At 38.0% G+C, this 16,735-nt stretch overlaps 1 protein-coding gene across 4 annotated transcripts in view; it reads right to left on the bottom strand.

Moving 5' to 3' along the window:
* Nucleotides 1-16,735, bottom strand: part of CACNB2 (calcium voltage-gated channel auxiliary subunit beta 2) — a 449,947-nt gene that overhangs the window by 213,976 nt on the left and 219,236 nt on the right. For 2 of the 4 annotated variants that reach the window (XM_055429559.2, XM_055429568.2), the window contains exon 1: nucleotides 3,025-4,049. The exons of the other annotated variants lie outside the window; for them this stretch is intronic. In XM_055429559.2, coding sequence (XP_055285534.1) covers nucleotides 3,025-3,075 — 51 coding nt within the window. In that variant the 5' untranslated portion in view covers nucleotides 3,076-4,049. Of the gene's footprint in view, nucleotides 1-3,024; nucleotides 4,050-16,735 lie in introns of those variants that run through there. 4 annotated transcript variants of the gene reach the window in all.

A 16,735-nucleotide genomic window follows, 5' to 3' on the forward strand; every position in this document is an offset into this window, starting at 1 on the left:
TAAAGCTGGAATCACGGGTAACAGAACTAAATAAATTGAAAGACCTGTACAAATCTGAGAGATCATTTTTATTTGGAGGAAGGAAAGGAAACAGAGAGAGTGACTATCTTGGTCTAAAAATAATGGCACATGTTGCTGTCACAAAGGGCATTATGTGAAAGAAACTAACAATGCAATAATACCAGAATTCATAAAGAGATAAAAAGTGTACTTAATACTAGTCAGAGGCATATTTTTTTGCCCTTGGCAATGAAAAAGTAATTACCTCTACCAAACTGCACTGGTTTACTCATTTTATTTTAATGCAAGGTGAGTATTAAATGTATAATTTCCAAATGTGTTTTTTTATGCATTTAGGGTTTGCAGTGACTTCAGAATGTACAAGTGATATAAAAACTGAAATACTTGATTAGAACAAAAATAAAGGCCACAGAGCTTATTTAATATCCTAAAAAATTATTCTATAATACATATACATATATATATATATTTAAAAGTCCTCTCCATTTGATTGTATGAATTGAAAGAAAAATTTCTGTCATTGGGGAACTTTGGGAATGACTAGATGAACATGTTAAATGGGAACAGAATAAAGTCTTTATTTGTTCAAGTTTTGTTTAGTCGCTAAGTTATGGCCAACTCTTTGTGACCCACCATGGACTGCAGCCCACCAGGCTCCTCTGTCCATGGGATTTCTGAGGCAAGAATAATGGAGTGGGTTGCCATTTCCTTCTCCAGGGGATCCTACTGACCCAGGGATCAAATCCACATCCCCTACTTTGGTAGGCAGATTCTTTACCGCTGAGCCACCTGGGAAGATCTTATTCAAGTATCAGTTCAGTTCAGTCGCTCAGTTGTGTCCGGCTCTTTGCGACCCCATGAATCGAAGCACGCCAGGCCTCCCTGTCCATCACCAACTCCAGTATAGTTAACTTAAAATACTATACTAGTTTCAGGTGTACAACACAGTAATTCAATATATTTATGTATTACACACCATACAAAGTTATAAAATATTGACTAAATTCCCTGTGCTATTATATCCCTGTGACTTATTCATTTTATAACTAGAAGTTAATACCTCTTAATCCTCTAAAGTCTTTGTAAAGATTTATTTTAAATCTTTAACCATTAAAACAAAAATCCATGTATTTATCAGCCCTATTCAAACACAAGTGTTAGTTAAAATGAGGAGTGACTAGGCATTAGGAAATAAAACTCTAGGATTGGGAGAGAGGAAGCATCTTAAAAAGGGTAAACATGCTTGTGCAGATTCTCCATAAGACTTCAACTTAGAGATGAGATTTACTAACAGATAAACTATTCAAGTAATTATTCTAGCATCACATAGACTGACATTTCAATTTTAAAAACTATACTATTTTTTGCACCCAATTTCACAGATGAAAATATTAAAAATGATCAGTGGAATAGATTTGGCAGTTTTGATGCTTGGCAATTTGGGTTACAGATTATAATTTTTTGAATTTATAACAGAATTCTTCAGCAGAAACAACTACTTTAGCAGCTTTGAGTGTCTGGTGATGTTTTTAAAAAGCAGGCAAGTTTATGGAAAATGATGATCCCGGATGTCTTTCAAAACAAACAGGTATTGAACAATCTGAATTAAATGTGGGTAGCACTTGAAAAACTAAAAAACATGTGAAGTATCCAACACCTAGAAATCCTTTATAATTAGTGTATACATTGCCAGCCATGTCAGAGCCTAAGAAATATAACTGAAGCGTACAAAGTCTAATGAGAGCCAACACAAGCAAGGAAAACTGTGTCTCTGGAAAATTTCAAGTGAAATACATTTTATATATACACATAGGTATATAATGGATAAACAACAAGGTCCTACTGTATAGCAGAGGGAACTATATTCAGTATCCTGTGATAAACCATAATGGAAAAGCATATGAAAAAGAATGTGTCTGTGTATGTGTCTATATATATGTATAAAAAACTCTGTGTGTGTGTATATATATATATATATAAAACTGGCTTGGCTCTAAAGCAGAAATTAACACAACACTGCAAATCAGCTATATGTCACTAAAATAAATTCTGAAAAATAAAATGAAGCATAATAAAAGATCACTGAAATCCAGTAGGTTAAGCAAAGCATCTTACTGCCTGTGCTACACTTCTGTATGCTCCAACCCAAAACAAATGATTTCCAAACTACAGGTATTTCTTTGCAAGTAATTTTTTTCCCCTCTGTGAAATTAAATATAGCACAAGTTGGCACAATTAGAAACAAAAGCGGTAACCTGGAAAGAATTTTTTGACAAGCTGTACTTCACTGATTCTACAATGATATTTTTGTGACCTATTGCACAGATATCTGTAACCTTATGAATTTTACACGATACAATTCACATTTGGGTTCTAGAATTACTTACTTATTTTCCCAAAGCAGTCCCAGGAAGGGGACTAGTAATAATATGCTCTTTACTTTAAAGGTTCTAAACTAAATCCAAAGACCCAAACATCACATCCTTGTGAGGTAAAGCTCTCTGCTTAAATATTTTAAACATTAGACTCTCATTTTTGAACTTCATTAAATAAAAAAAAAACTTTTATTGTGACAAACGGCAATCAAATCTTAAATTGCAATCACATAGGATGTCACATTATTCTGATTTACATAGAAAAGCCTCAGAAACAGCTCAGTAGCTAGGCTGTCCCTGAAGCGACAAGTGACTGCCTACAGCTGCAAAAAGCATTTTCATTTTCCACCAAATTTCTCCACCTCCCTCTCTCTCTCTCTCCCCAGCTACTAAATTGATCTCACTAAGATACACTTTTTACAACCAAATTCCAGTCTTACTGGCTTCCACTCCATGGACACTGATGTAGTCACACCGTGAATGCAAACATTTCTGGCTAGATAAAAAAAGCTTTGAAAAAGTGAAGCCACCGAGTGATTTTTGCTTGAGTTCCTTTACAAGGCGGTACATCCCTGTTTTCCTGCAACCACACCATGCATCTGGCCTGCCTCCCTGCCCACAAGCTTACCCCAGGAAGAAGGCACTTAGTTTGAGGAGACATGAGGCGTCTGTCAAACATAGCAGCCCAGCTCCAAGTGGGCCCAGCTCTCCAGAGGCCTTCACAGGAGCAAGAACTCAGTAACAAAGCTCCGGGCAGCCAAGTCTTGTTTTGCTGACCAGCATTGCAACAGCTTTCCTTTTTCCTCGCTGGCTTGGGGGGTGTGCTGTCTTGGCCAGGGTGACTTTTGAAAGTTCCTCAGATTACAACAGTGCTCTCTGTTCCAGAACCACTTAGGCGGCCAGAGGAGGCCATCAGAGTCAATTAACTAACGCAAGTGGGAGGGCCTTTTCTCCTCTGAAAGACGTCAGCTGGCTTGGAATTGAGAAGCCTGCAAACTTGTGAAAGACAAGCCATGTTTCGTGAAGATCAGATGCATGCCTTCCGGCAGCCCTGTCGAATCGGCACTTAGACACTGTGTTTACTAGAGAACTACAGGTTGCAAAACTATTTACCTTCAGGGAAATGAGTGGAACTGAAGAGCATCTGGAGTAAAAGTGAGGAACATTCTACTTCCGCCCAATGAAGAAATATTTCTTCTCTTCCCACCTCAGAAAGTGGTATCTTCCTTTTGATTTTTTTTTTTTTAACGTGGACCATTTTTAAAGTCTACTGAATTTGTTACACCACCGTTTCTGTTGTTTATCTTCTGGTTTTTTGGCCATGAGGCATGTGGGATCTTAGTTCCCAGACTAGGGGTCAGACCCTCATCCCCTGCATTGGAAGACAAAGTCTTAACTACTGGACCACCAGGGAAGTCCTGGTATCTTCCTTTTGTGGTAATCTTTCGCATTCTCAATGTGTATGAAAAACATAATTTTTTTTTCACAGTCAAGTAAGTATCACTTGGATACATTCAGCTTCAATTTGAAAACTTTTCATCAAAAGATTTATTTCAAAAGTGAAATCGTAACCACAATACACTGAGAACATTTACAAAGCATTCAACAAACGATTACCAGTCAGAAAATAGAAAGAACTCCTGTAAGTCAACAAATAAAATACCCACAACCTTAAAAAATATGGGGAAAAAAAAAAACATGAAGAGATAAATCATTGAGAGAAAATCCTAATGGCTAATAAACACGATAAAATGTTTGACTTCACTACTAATAAGGAGTACAAATTAAATTGACAATTTATCATTTCATACTCGGTAGAGTAGAAACATTTAACATATCTTAAAATTCCAGATCTTGGACAGGATGTCAAGCAGTGATTGGCAAATTATGACCAGGTTCCAAATCTATCCAGCTGTCTGTTTTGCATAACCCACATGCTAAGACTGTGTTTTATATTTTTAAATAGTTCAAGAAAATCAAAAGAAGAATTGTATTTGGGAACACATGAAAATGATATGAAGTTCAACTTCCAGTGTCCTTAAGTAAAGTTTATTAGAACATCATCAGGCTCATTCACTTATGAACTGTCCATGGCTGATTTTGTGTGACAACTGCAGAATTGAGTAGCTGTGACAGAAACCATGTAGCTCATCACCGCTTAAAGCTCTCCTACTAAGGGGACTTCCCTGGTGGTCCAGTGGCTAAGACTCCATGCTCCCAATGCTAGAGTGTATGGGTTTGATCCCTGGTTAGGGAACTAGATCCCACATGCTGCCACTAAGAACTTGCATGTTGCAACTAAGACTGGCACAACCAAATAGATTGATTTTTAAAAAAGCTTTCCTAGTCAGGCCTTCACAGAGTTTTGCCAATCTTTGATGCAGAGCCACCAGACTTTTATGCATTGTTGGTTTGAGTATAAATTGGTACAGTCATGTAAAAGCCTTAGTAGAACGTCATAGGAAGTAGATGTGCAAGCCCACTAATGGGCGCTCCATTCCTCAATATGCACCCAGAGAAACGCTCACACAAGTGCACAGGGAGATGGAGGTACAGAATGTCCCTAGCAGCACAGGGGTTATAGTAAAAAGTGGAAACCAACCTCAGTATGTTTCAAGAGGAAAGTGGGTTAACACAGTCGTAGACGGTATTTAGCACTAAAAGTGACTGAATTCTAAGTACATGGATCACTCTCCACAAACATAAGGTGGAGAGAAAAGAGCAAGTTGCAGGACCTTAATACCTTAAGAACCTGTGATGTGATTTGTACAGGGTTTGAAAATATGCAAAAATACCGTTAATGGGGTTGGCCAAAAAACTCACTTGGGTTTTTCTATAAGATGTTACCAAAAAACCCAAGTGAACTTTTTGGCCAACCTAATACTTTATGGATGAGCTACAAATATAAATATGAAAATAAGTACCAAACCCAGAAGAGTGGTTCCATCTGGACAGGAGGATATTGGAGGGCTGATGGGGGTACAGGCAGCTCTGTGAGTGATATTTTCTCTCTTAAACTAGGCTGGATCTACACCACTGGTCATTATTTTGCTGTCTACATTATTTTGTATTCTGAAAAAGTTCATAATAAATGAATTAGGAAAAAGAGTGAAAAGAATCATGATACAACAAGGGCCAGATTATTATAGAGACATTAAAATCATAGCTAGGATAGGATATGATCTTTGTTAGTAAGGAAAAGATAAAAAATAGCCTGATATTTTCTTCACATTAATTACTCCACTGTTAAAAAAATATTTAGGGAAAATGTTGAAAGGGGGGGACTTCCCGATTGGTCGAGTGGTTAAGAATTCTTCTTCTAATGCAGGGGACTCGGGTTCTATTCCTGGTCAGAGAACTAAAATCCCACATGCTGTGGGGCAACTAAGCTGGAATGCCACAACTAGAGAACTCACCCACGGCAATGAAGACTCAGCGCAGCCAAGATTAAAAAAAAAAATCTGTAAGGGAACATATGAATTCTATTTATAGTGGCTGCATCTGGGTAGTGGTTTTGAGCATGGTTATTTTCTCTCCTCTTTAAAAAATTAGTATTTTTAAAACTTTCTACAATAGGTTTTTATTAATTTTATAACCTTAAAATTTTTTTTTAAGTATTTAACAGGCAACCAAGGATTATCTAACTTTCTAGGGAAATTAGAAACTTGAGTAGTTACTATGGATTGGGATATTTTATGTCTCTGTGAGGGCAGATATTAACATGAAGGAAACTGACAGAAATGCAAATGAACTTGTCCAGAAGTGAATTTTTCTAATGCTAATGATTTCTGCATAAAATATAAACACTTCAAATTTTTATTTCTTTGCCCTGCATTAACCAGTTTTGTATCTAATTTAACAATCTTAGCCCAGTATTATTTCTTTCAATAGCTATAAGTACCCTGTCTCTCCCATAATCCTTTAAATGGACTTTACCGTCCTGCTGGTTCCCTCAATGAATTTCAAAAACACCATCAGCTCATATTCATTCTCTATTTGTTTGAGAGAAACAATCTAAATTTTTTTGGAAATTATACTTGGACACCAGTTTTCAATTTGAAACAGTTTATTTTCTGACAGTGGCAAACATGATGGCTTGCTTTTCAAATCTGGCCCAACATTAGTATATCATGCCACTAAAATGCCACCACAATGGAAAAATAGTTAATGAATATTGATGCCAGGCAAGCAAAAGACAAATGGCGTTTGAATAAGAGGAAGGTAAGGTATGGAAAGTTATGACCAACCTAGATAGCATATTAAAAAGCAGAGACATTACTTTGCCAACAAAGGTCCGTCTAGTCAAGGCTATGGTTTTTCCCGTGGTCATGTATGGATGTGAGAGTTGGACTGTGAAGAAAGCTGATCGCCAAAGAATTGATGCTTTTGAACTGTGGTGCTGGAGAAGACTCTTGAGAGTCCCTTGGACTGCAAGGAGATACAACCAGTCCATTCTAAAGGAGATCAATCCTGGGTGTTCATTGGAAGGACTGATGCTAAAGCTGAAACTCCAATACTTTGGCCACCTCATGTGACGAGTTGACTCACTGGAAGGAGTCATGATGCTGGGAAGGATTGGGGGTGGGAGGAGAAGGGGACGACAGAGAATGAGATGGCTGGATGGCATCACCAACTCAATGGACATGAGTTTAAGTGAACTGCGGGAGTTGGTGATGGACAGGGAGGCCTGGCGTGCTGTGATTCATGGGGTCGCAAAGAGTCGGACACGACTGAGCGACTGAACTGAACTGAACTGAACTGAACTGAAGGTAAGGAAATTCTGAATGAGACATACAAGGATATCAAAGCCTTTCTAAGCACCGATAAACTTTCTAATACTAAGCAGCAGTATTTTCTTATAGCATTCTTTTCACACACTAACTTGGATTTCTTTTTCTTGCTTTCATAATTGGGATTGAGAGGTATTTTCTTGTAATCTCTGGGAAGAAGATGAAGAGAGAAGCTGAGGAAGGGAGATCAGAGAAGAAGTTTAAGTGTCAATGACAAATAGACTATTGAGAATGAAAAAAACAGGCCTGGATAATTAAGGCAAAAATTAATAGGAGTCACTGAGAATTTATTTGGTTATAATGCATTTTCATTGTTGGGTACTGGAAAATAAAAAAGGAACCAAAAAATAAAAACACCACCACCACACCATTCTTGCCACCCCTCAGGTTCCCAATCTTTGAAAAGGAGGTAAGACTTCAAAAGATAATGTTCAGGATTACATAAAACATTGAATCTGTATCTGACATAATCAGAAATGCAAAATAAATATTTGTTTTTCTTGCCATAACTCAATGGTTCTCAACTGGGAGTGATTTCACCCCCCAGGGGACATTTAGCAATGACTGAAACTCCCAATACTTTGGCCACTTCATGCGACGAGTTGACTCACTGGAAAAGACTCTGATGCTGGGAGGGATTGGGGGCGGGAGGAGACGGGGACAACAGAGAATGAGATGGCTGGATGGATGGCATCACCGACTCGATGGACATGAGTTTGAGTGAACTCCGGGAGTTGGTGATGGACAGGGAGGCCTGGTGGGCTGTGATTCATGGGGTCGCAAAGAGTTGGACACGACTGAGCGACTGAACTGAACTGAACTGAAGAAACATTTTTTATTGCCACATGGGGGGTAGGGTGGCTGGAAGCCAAGGATGTGACAATGCCTGGCTCACCCCCCACAACAAAGATTTATCCAGCTCCATGTGGCAATCATGCTGAGTTTGAGTAACTTGAAGGTGCCCTCTGCATCAATGCCATGGATGGGAAGGACTTTAAATTACAACCCAAGACATAATGTGAGATTCCATTCATATTGTCAGGTTGCCTAAATGGGGGTGGGGTGGGGTGGAGGGACAGGAGAAGAGACCGCTGTGTGTGCGGTAGCTCTAGAACAGCTCCTGGGAGCTCAGCCAAGTGCCCGGTTATTCTATGATTCTCTATGAGAAGAGCCCCCAGAGATGACTGAAGTTGCTTGGTGTCAGATTTCAGATGGAAGGCCCTGAAGTTCTGCAGTCCTAACTGGCACACATATCCCTAATACTGTGCCTTCCAGTCTCCTTCCACCGCACCCCCAACTTGACCTCCAAGTCTTTCCTACACTGTGAAAAAAGCTTAATGAAAATGACATTTTAACCAGAGAACTCCTTGAGTGCTATTTTTATAACTAAAGAGGCACGCTTGCTAATCTGCCAAGAGAAGGGTTCTTTTTATTGCTGTTTTTGTATTCCCAATTGTTACTGCCTGTCTATGTAAACAGAAAAGCCTTGGAGGATGGCTTTGGTTACACCAAATCCTCATTCTGAGACAACTTTCCCATGTGTTGTTTTAAACTTTAAAACAGCAGCAGACCTTCCTGGATGAGGAGGTAGTGGCCAAAAGATAAATATGTTTTGTTGCCAGGAGACAAAAAAAAAATACAGAATTCTAGAGGTCACATATTTCAAATGGCCACTCCAGACTTCAAAGTCCAGACTGTTTACCTAACCAGCAAGGATTGTGAAAAAAAAAAAAAAATTCCCTTGATCACACCCCAGTTTAGAGTTTATACCTTCAATAGTATTGTCTTTGATTACAAAAGGCCATGATATGTGTATAAATATGGATAATTATGGCATGCATTAACCAGACAGTGAATCATAATAGCAAAACAAATCTCTAGCATGTGTGGATACTCTAAGCCTCACATGTGTTTTTTGTAAATAACAGCCAAACACATGGTTTTCTCAAGAAGTAAAAATAGGAAACAATTCCAAATGTCATAGTAAACAAAAACTGAAAAACAAAAACAAGAAAAGTCATATCCACATTCTTCCATCTAAGTCATTCTAAAGGAGATTAGTCCTGGGTATTCATTGGAAGGACTGATGCTAAAGCTGAAACTCCAATACTTTGGCCACCTCATGCGAAGAGTTGACTCATTGGAAAAGATGCTGGGAGGGATTGGGGGCAGGAGGAGAAGGGGATGACAGAGAATGAGATGGCTGGATGGCATCACCGACTCGATGGACATGAGTTTTTGTCAACTCTAGGAATTGGAGATGGACAGGGAAGCCTGGCGTGCTGTGATTCATGGGGTCGCAAAGAGTTGGACACGACTGAGCAACTGAACTGAACTGAACTGAAGTTGCTACCAATAAATTTTTAAAAATATCTATTGGAATATAGTTGTGTTACTAATAAATTTTATTTATTTATTTTTACTTCATGGGACAATTCTAACAGAGCTACTGGTTACTGACAGAGAAGAAGGCAAGCAAGAGCAAAGCAATTTTGTTCCAAAACTATACTATTTAACCCAAATAGTGGTACTACTGAATTTCCTTTTTCAGATTTTATTCTTCTAAGTCCCAATTCATATAAATGCCAATGAAAGGAAAATCTTCATTTAAATCAGAGCCACTCAAATAAAGGCCCTCTCTTTTTATTTCATAAAAAATTCAGCAGTGAGAACTCACCTGGCTTCTTACCCCTTTTTTCTCTTTGACAAAATAGCTGTCTTTTTTAATATCATAGACTTTATCACTAGTTAAGGATTTACACTGGCTTAACAACTTCCTTTTAGAGATGTGTTAATTTCAAACATATGACAACCAACTGACTACAAAAACTGAAAGGGACTCTCTCCTGCAGCACCCATCTTCCTGTTTGCCTTGTGACTAGATAAGATATACTTGGAAATATCCTTGACTATTATTAATGAGGAGCCCCAGTGACTTTAAGTCAAAGCTGCCACTTTGAACAATTCTAGGAATAATGGAAGGGAAGAGGGTGTTTTGAGGGCCCTGTGACCTCTTTATACCCTCATGGGTCTGTTCCATTGTAAATTTGACCTTGAAAAGGGGTAGTTTGTAATTTTTTGGTACTTGTAATCTGCATTTAATGTTGTAACACTCTCTTTCCATTTCATTAAATGTCTTTCCATGGTTAAAGATGAAAGAGAAGCTGCTGGCATTATTTGCAATAGCCAAGACATGGCAGCAACATAAGTGCCTATCAACAGGGGAATGGATAAAGAAGATGTGATATGCATATAGACTGGAATATTACTCAGCTATTAAAAAGGATGAAATAATGCCATGTGCAGCAACATAGATGGACTTGCAGGGTGTTATACTAAGTGAAGTGAGACAGCAAGAGACAAATATTATATGATCTCACTTATATGTGGAATACAAAAAATACAAAAAATTAGTGATACAACACAAAAGAACCAGACTGATAGATACAGAAAAAAAAAGTGGTTACCAGTGGTGGGGCATTACAGGGGTGAGGGAGCTGGAGGTACAGACTATTGGATGTAAGACAGGCTCAAAGATGTATTGTACAATGTGAGGAATTCAGCCAATATTTTATAATAATTGCAAATGGAAATTAACCTTTAAAATTGTATAAAAATTAAAAGAAATTAAACAGGAAAAAAGAAAAACGGCTATGGTAGTTGAATGGATCTATGTAAGTCAATGTATTATATTTAATGTTTCAATATTTCCCCTCAATACAACTGTCATTGTATTATTTGCTGTGAGGTGTGTCCTGGGGGATTAGGAAGGTTACATTACATGCTGGTTTTCTTCCCTACCAATTTGAGATACCCTCTCTGGTCTCACTTCCCAATCCTCTTTCCCCAGCCCTTCTTTGTCTTGCTCTCTTATGGATTTCCCTCCTGAAATTTCCACTTCTCACCTGTGTTAAAGGAATGATTACTTCCCACTCCTGGAACCCCTTCTTTCAGTTTCTGTGAAGTGTGGTCCACTCAAGCCTCTGAGTTCCAGGCTCTTGGATTGATGCCAACTAGACACCTCCCCATGTTGATGAGTCTTTTCAAGAGTCTTATGTGCTTCTAAAAGAACTATTGATTCTTCCTCTACATGGGCAGTCTTGCACATTAGGAAGAAAAGAATCTGGAGCCCCTCCTGTGATCCAGACCAAAAACTCATCAGTGAGTCCTGTCCATGCTGGTGGCCAATCTTCATTACCTGTCTCTTGACTTCCTTAGCGAGAATCCCTAATTCATGGAAGGGTTGCTGTCTGATCCCCAGAGAGAAGCCAAAGTGGTCTTTTTTTTAAAGCATGGATTTGCTTCTCTCACTCTGCTGCTTAAAAATCTCCTAGTAGCTTCTCATTGCAACTGATAAAACCATAGTGTTCATGGCCTGGTGAGAACTGGCTTCTGGCCACATCGCTGTCCTCAGGGCCCCTCACTCTACCCTTTCCCTGCCACGCTGCTGCCATCCTGGCCTTCCTTCTGTCCACAGACCATGCCACGCACGTGCCTGTGTCAGGGCTCTATACTTGCTCTGCAGCTGCTCGGAAAGCTTTCCCTGTTGACATGAGCCTGGCTGCCTCCGTCTTACATCACTCAAGTCTCACTTCAAAACTCATCTCTTTGCCAACCTCCGGGACTGAGGTGCAACTGCTAACTATCACTTTACCCTATTTGATTTTCTTTAGAGCAACTGCAATAGTTGAGGGCATCTTACACAGTGATTTTTACACCATGTTGGTCTTCACACTGGGATAAGGGTAGAATTTATAGCTCATCAACCACGCTAGTTTCAGCTTTAATGTCCTCACTACGAACACGCTCTCTTATTGTTGTTAGAGTCACCACCCGGTCCACAGTCCAGTAAGACCTGGATTTACAGTCAGGAAAATGAAGAGTACATTAGATTCAGAACCAGGAGAACTGAGTTCCCCCTCTGCTGCCATGAACTGACTGGTTAGGTGACTTGTTGTGCAAGAGCCTCAGAGCTTCAGAGTCTTTCAATGTAAAAAGAGGTTGTTCAACTAGTCACTCAAATTAGAGGTTAATCACTTTGTCCCACTTTAACAATTCTAAAACTATTATTCTAGTAAACATGTTCAGTGAAAAAGTCTTTATGTAATACTCTCAGAGCTGCTAATGATAATCTCTAGGGCATTCACAATAGGATAAAAAAATTAGTTGGTATAACTAATATTTGATTGGTTAATTTAATTTTCATCTAATTTATATTTAAACTAAAGCTGTTGCCACTTTCAGTAGTCATGTATGGATATGAGAGTTGCACCCTAAAGAAGTCTGAGTGTCGAAGAATTGATGCTTTTCAACTGCGGTGTTGGTGAAGATTCTTGAGAGTCCTTTGGTCTGCAAGGAGATGAAACCAGTCAATCCTAAAGGAAATCAACCCTGGATATTCATTGGAAGAACTGATGCTGAAGCTCCAATACTTTGGCCACCTGATGTGATGAGCTGACTCATTAGAAAAGACCCTGTTGCTGGGAAAGATTGAAGGCAGGAGAAGGGGACGACAGAGGATGAGATGGTTGGTGGCATCACTGACTCAATGGACATGAGTTTAAGCAAGCTCTGGTAGATGGGTAAATGACAGGGAAGCCTGGCGTGCTGCAGTCCATGGGGTTGCAAAGAATTGGACAATGCTGACCAACTGAACAACAACAAAGCTGTTGTCATAGTGAATCCTGAAAGGAGTATACCTGATATCTAATTACATTTGCATTTGATGATATAATATATACCCATATGGAGCTTGTCAAACATTTTTAGTATTAAATAATGAATGTTATTTTAATGACTTATTTATGTTATCATTAAAAAGAACCTGGAATTCTTTTAAAATTCCAGTTTTACTATATATAATTGATGTGTAAAATTGTAAGATATTCAAATTGTACATCTTGGTGATTTGACATACACATACTTTTTAACTGAAATATAGTCGACATGCAATATTATGTTATTTTTAGGTATTCTATATAGTGATTTGACATTTATATATTGTGAAATGGTGACCACCACAATAAATCTAATAACTAATAACTATAAAGTTATTATAATCTTATAGACCATATTCCTTATGCTGTATTTTACATCCTCGTGACCTACTGATTTTATAACTGGAGATTTGTACTTCTTAATTTCCTTCATCTATTTTCCCAGCCCCTATTCCCACCCCCTGATAACCACTGGTTTGCTCTCTGTATTTAGTGTGTTTTTGTTTTGTTTTTCAGATCTTACATAGCAATGCCATCATACAGTATTTATTTTCCTCTGCCTGACTTATTTCACTTAGTATAATACCTTCTAATTTATCCAGCCATCATGTCACGTATGGCAAGATTTTATTTTTTATGGCAGAGCAGTATTCCATTGTACATACACCCATATCTTCTTGATCCATTCATCTATTGATGGAGACGTAGGCTGCACATCAATGTTCAATGCAGCACTATTTATAATAGCCAAGATATACACCATTCAATACATTGTGAAAGGATTTCCTCCAAGTTAATTGACTATTATCTCTCATATTTACCTCTTTTTTTTTCTTGGAGGGGCATGAGAACATTTATGTTCTACTCGCCTAAGAAATTTCAATTATACAGTACAGTGTTTTCAACTATAGTCATCATGGTTACATTAGAACCTAGACCTTATTTATCTTAGAGCTGAAAATTTGTACCCTTTCATCCTATTATCCCATCCTTCAGCTCCTAGCAACTACATTCTACTCGTTATGAACCTCTACATTTTAAAAGCATAAATTTATGAATTCAATAAAAAAATAAACAAAACAGATCTGGAGTAAACACTGAATTGAGGATAAAGGTACTACAAAAAATATATAGGAAAAAGAATATATATATGTGTATAATTGAGTCACTTTGATGTACAGCAGAAATTAACACAACACTGTAAATCAACTATACTTAAATGAATACAGGAAGGACTGATGCTAAAGCTGAAACTCCAATACTTTGGCCACCTCATGTGACGAGTTGACTCACTGGAAAAGACTCTGATGCTGGGAAGGATTGGGGGCGGGAGGAGAAGGGGACGACCGAGAATGAGATGGCTGGATGGCATCACCGACTCTGTGGACATGAATTTGAGTGAACTCCGGGAGTTGGTGATGGACAGGGAGGCCTGGCGTGCTGTGATTCATGGGGTCGCGGAGAGTCGGACACGACTGAGCGACTGAACTGAACTGATACTTAAATGAATTATAAGACTGCTAAAAATAAGATTATGAGCTTAAATGAATAGTTCTTACCATGTGATTTCATTTTACTAATTCTCCAGTGAAGTAGAGAAACTAATCTTACTTTCTGGATGTAAATTCATGTGAATCACAAAAATGTAATTGTTTACTCGCTGATTTTGACTACAAACATATATTTTATATTATATATATATAATAGAAATATTTCCCCCACTCCATTATTTTTATAGTAAGAGATGACTTAGGAGAATCATCTCAGAGAAAACAATATATTCCAATCATGTTTTAAAAACACGATAGGCAAGATTAATTATTTGCTTTTTCGAAAAGAAAAACTTGAGACTATTTGTTTTTTTTGTGGAACTCTGGGATGTATTACAAGCAGAACCCTTCATGTTTTAAAATGTGATTAACAACTGCTTTGGACTTTATTTGGGCAAACTTTTCTTTCTCCTGAGTGTTTATCATTCTCTTTAGTAACATGGTTGTGTATCCATATCAACAGTATTTATTTCTAAATGGCTCAGAATACACACATTTAATCTGATTGTATCCTGGACCATAGCTGAGTGAAGAAAAGATCAGAAAGGCCATCAAAAACAAAATCCTTGCAAGCGAATGAAAGAGCACAGAGATCTACCACAAGTGTAAACTGGAAAATATTTCTATGTGTGGATTAGGAGTCCTGACTGCTTTCAAGATGCACATTCTTCCAGTCAGTGGTTCTCAGAGGTATCTGAGGACCCTTAGACTATATCTCAGAAAGTCTGTGAAGTCAAAAATTTTCTCTGAGTATCACATGAAAAACTAAAGATACTGTAAAAATAAGTGTTGGGGAGATTTTTCTATTTCTTTATTCTAAATATCAAATGAGATCATATACCACAAATCTCCAACCTAGGGTCTGGTTTGTTCATGTAGGTCAGAAGCCCTGCAGCTTGCCTAACTCCAAATAATAGAGAATTCATTTCATTGTACCCCAGATCTAGGTCTACTTCAATGTAAGGAGTCTCCTCAGGATAAATGTCTTAGTGTGAAATGCTAATACAGACTGGCCTGTTTTTTTTTTTTTTTTATTACAGTTGATTTACAATACTGTGTTAGTTTCAGGTATACAGCATAGTGATTCAGTTAATTTTTTCTGATTATATTCTATCATAGATTATTACAAGGTACTGAATATAATTCCCTGTGTTCTATAGTAAAACCTTGTTGCTTATCTATTTTATGTATAGCAGTTTATATCTGTTAATCCCATACTCTTAAATTGTCCCTCCTTGCCCCCTTTTGGTAACCATAAGTTTGTTTTCTATGTTTGTGAGTCTGTTTCTGTTTTGACTATAGATTCATCTGTATTATTTTTTAGATTCCACATATAAGTGATAAAATATTGTGTTTGTCTAACTTTGCCTGACTTACTTCACTAAGTATAATATTCTCTAGGTCCACCCATGTTGCTACAAATGGCATTATTTCATTTTTTGTGATTTGCATATTTATAAATAATATGTATTTACATGGCTTCTCCAGTGACTCATTGATAAAGAATCAGTCTGCAATGCAGGAGACATGGGTTCCATCCCTGGGTTGGGAAGATCCCCTGGAGACGGAAATGGAGCCCACTCCAGTATTCTTGCCTGGAAAATCCCATGGACAGAGGAGCCTGGCAGGTTACAGTCCATAGGGTCACAAAAGAGACATGACTCATTGACTAAAGAACAATACACACACATACACACACAGCACATCTTCATAAGCCATTCATCTGTTGATGGGCACTTGAATTGTTTCCATGTTTTAGCTATTGTAAATAATGTTGCGGTGAACATTGGAGTGCAAATATCTTTTCAAATTAGAGGGTTGGTTGTTTTTTTTTTTTCAGGATATATACTCCTTTTAAATTAGGGTGGCAAAATAAATAAATAAATGAAGGTGGCAGAATGAGCTGTTTCTTAAAAAAGTCCCAGTCTTTGATATGTTTTGAGACCTAGTTAGCAAAGCTCCTTAAGCATTATGTATACATGACTTGAGTATTCTCAAGTATAATAGTGGTTAGCCTGTGAATTACAATGCACACGATATGTAAGTGGATAATCCAAGCCAAAAGGACCAGGTACACACTCCCACTTTATAGTGTTTCTTGGCCGTATTACAAAGTGGAATCTCTGGGAGCTTTAAGTTATACTGGTGCCTCCATCTTACCCCCCTGAGAGTCTGCTTAATTGATCTGGGATGCAACATGGGTAGGTAGAGTTTTCAAAGCTCCCCAGGTGATTCTAACATGCAGCCAAGATAGGAAACCAGTGCTTCAGGGCCAGGTATTT

Source organism: Moschus berezovskii, chromosome 15 (genome assembly GCF_049115385.1).
Source record: "Moschus berezovskii isolate FMDL1 chromosome 15, NW_MosBer_1.0, whole genome shotgun sequence".
NCBI lineage: Eukaryota > Metazoa > Chordata > Mammalia > Artiodactyla > Moschidae > Moschus > Moschus berezovskii.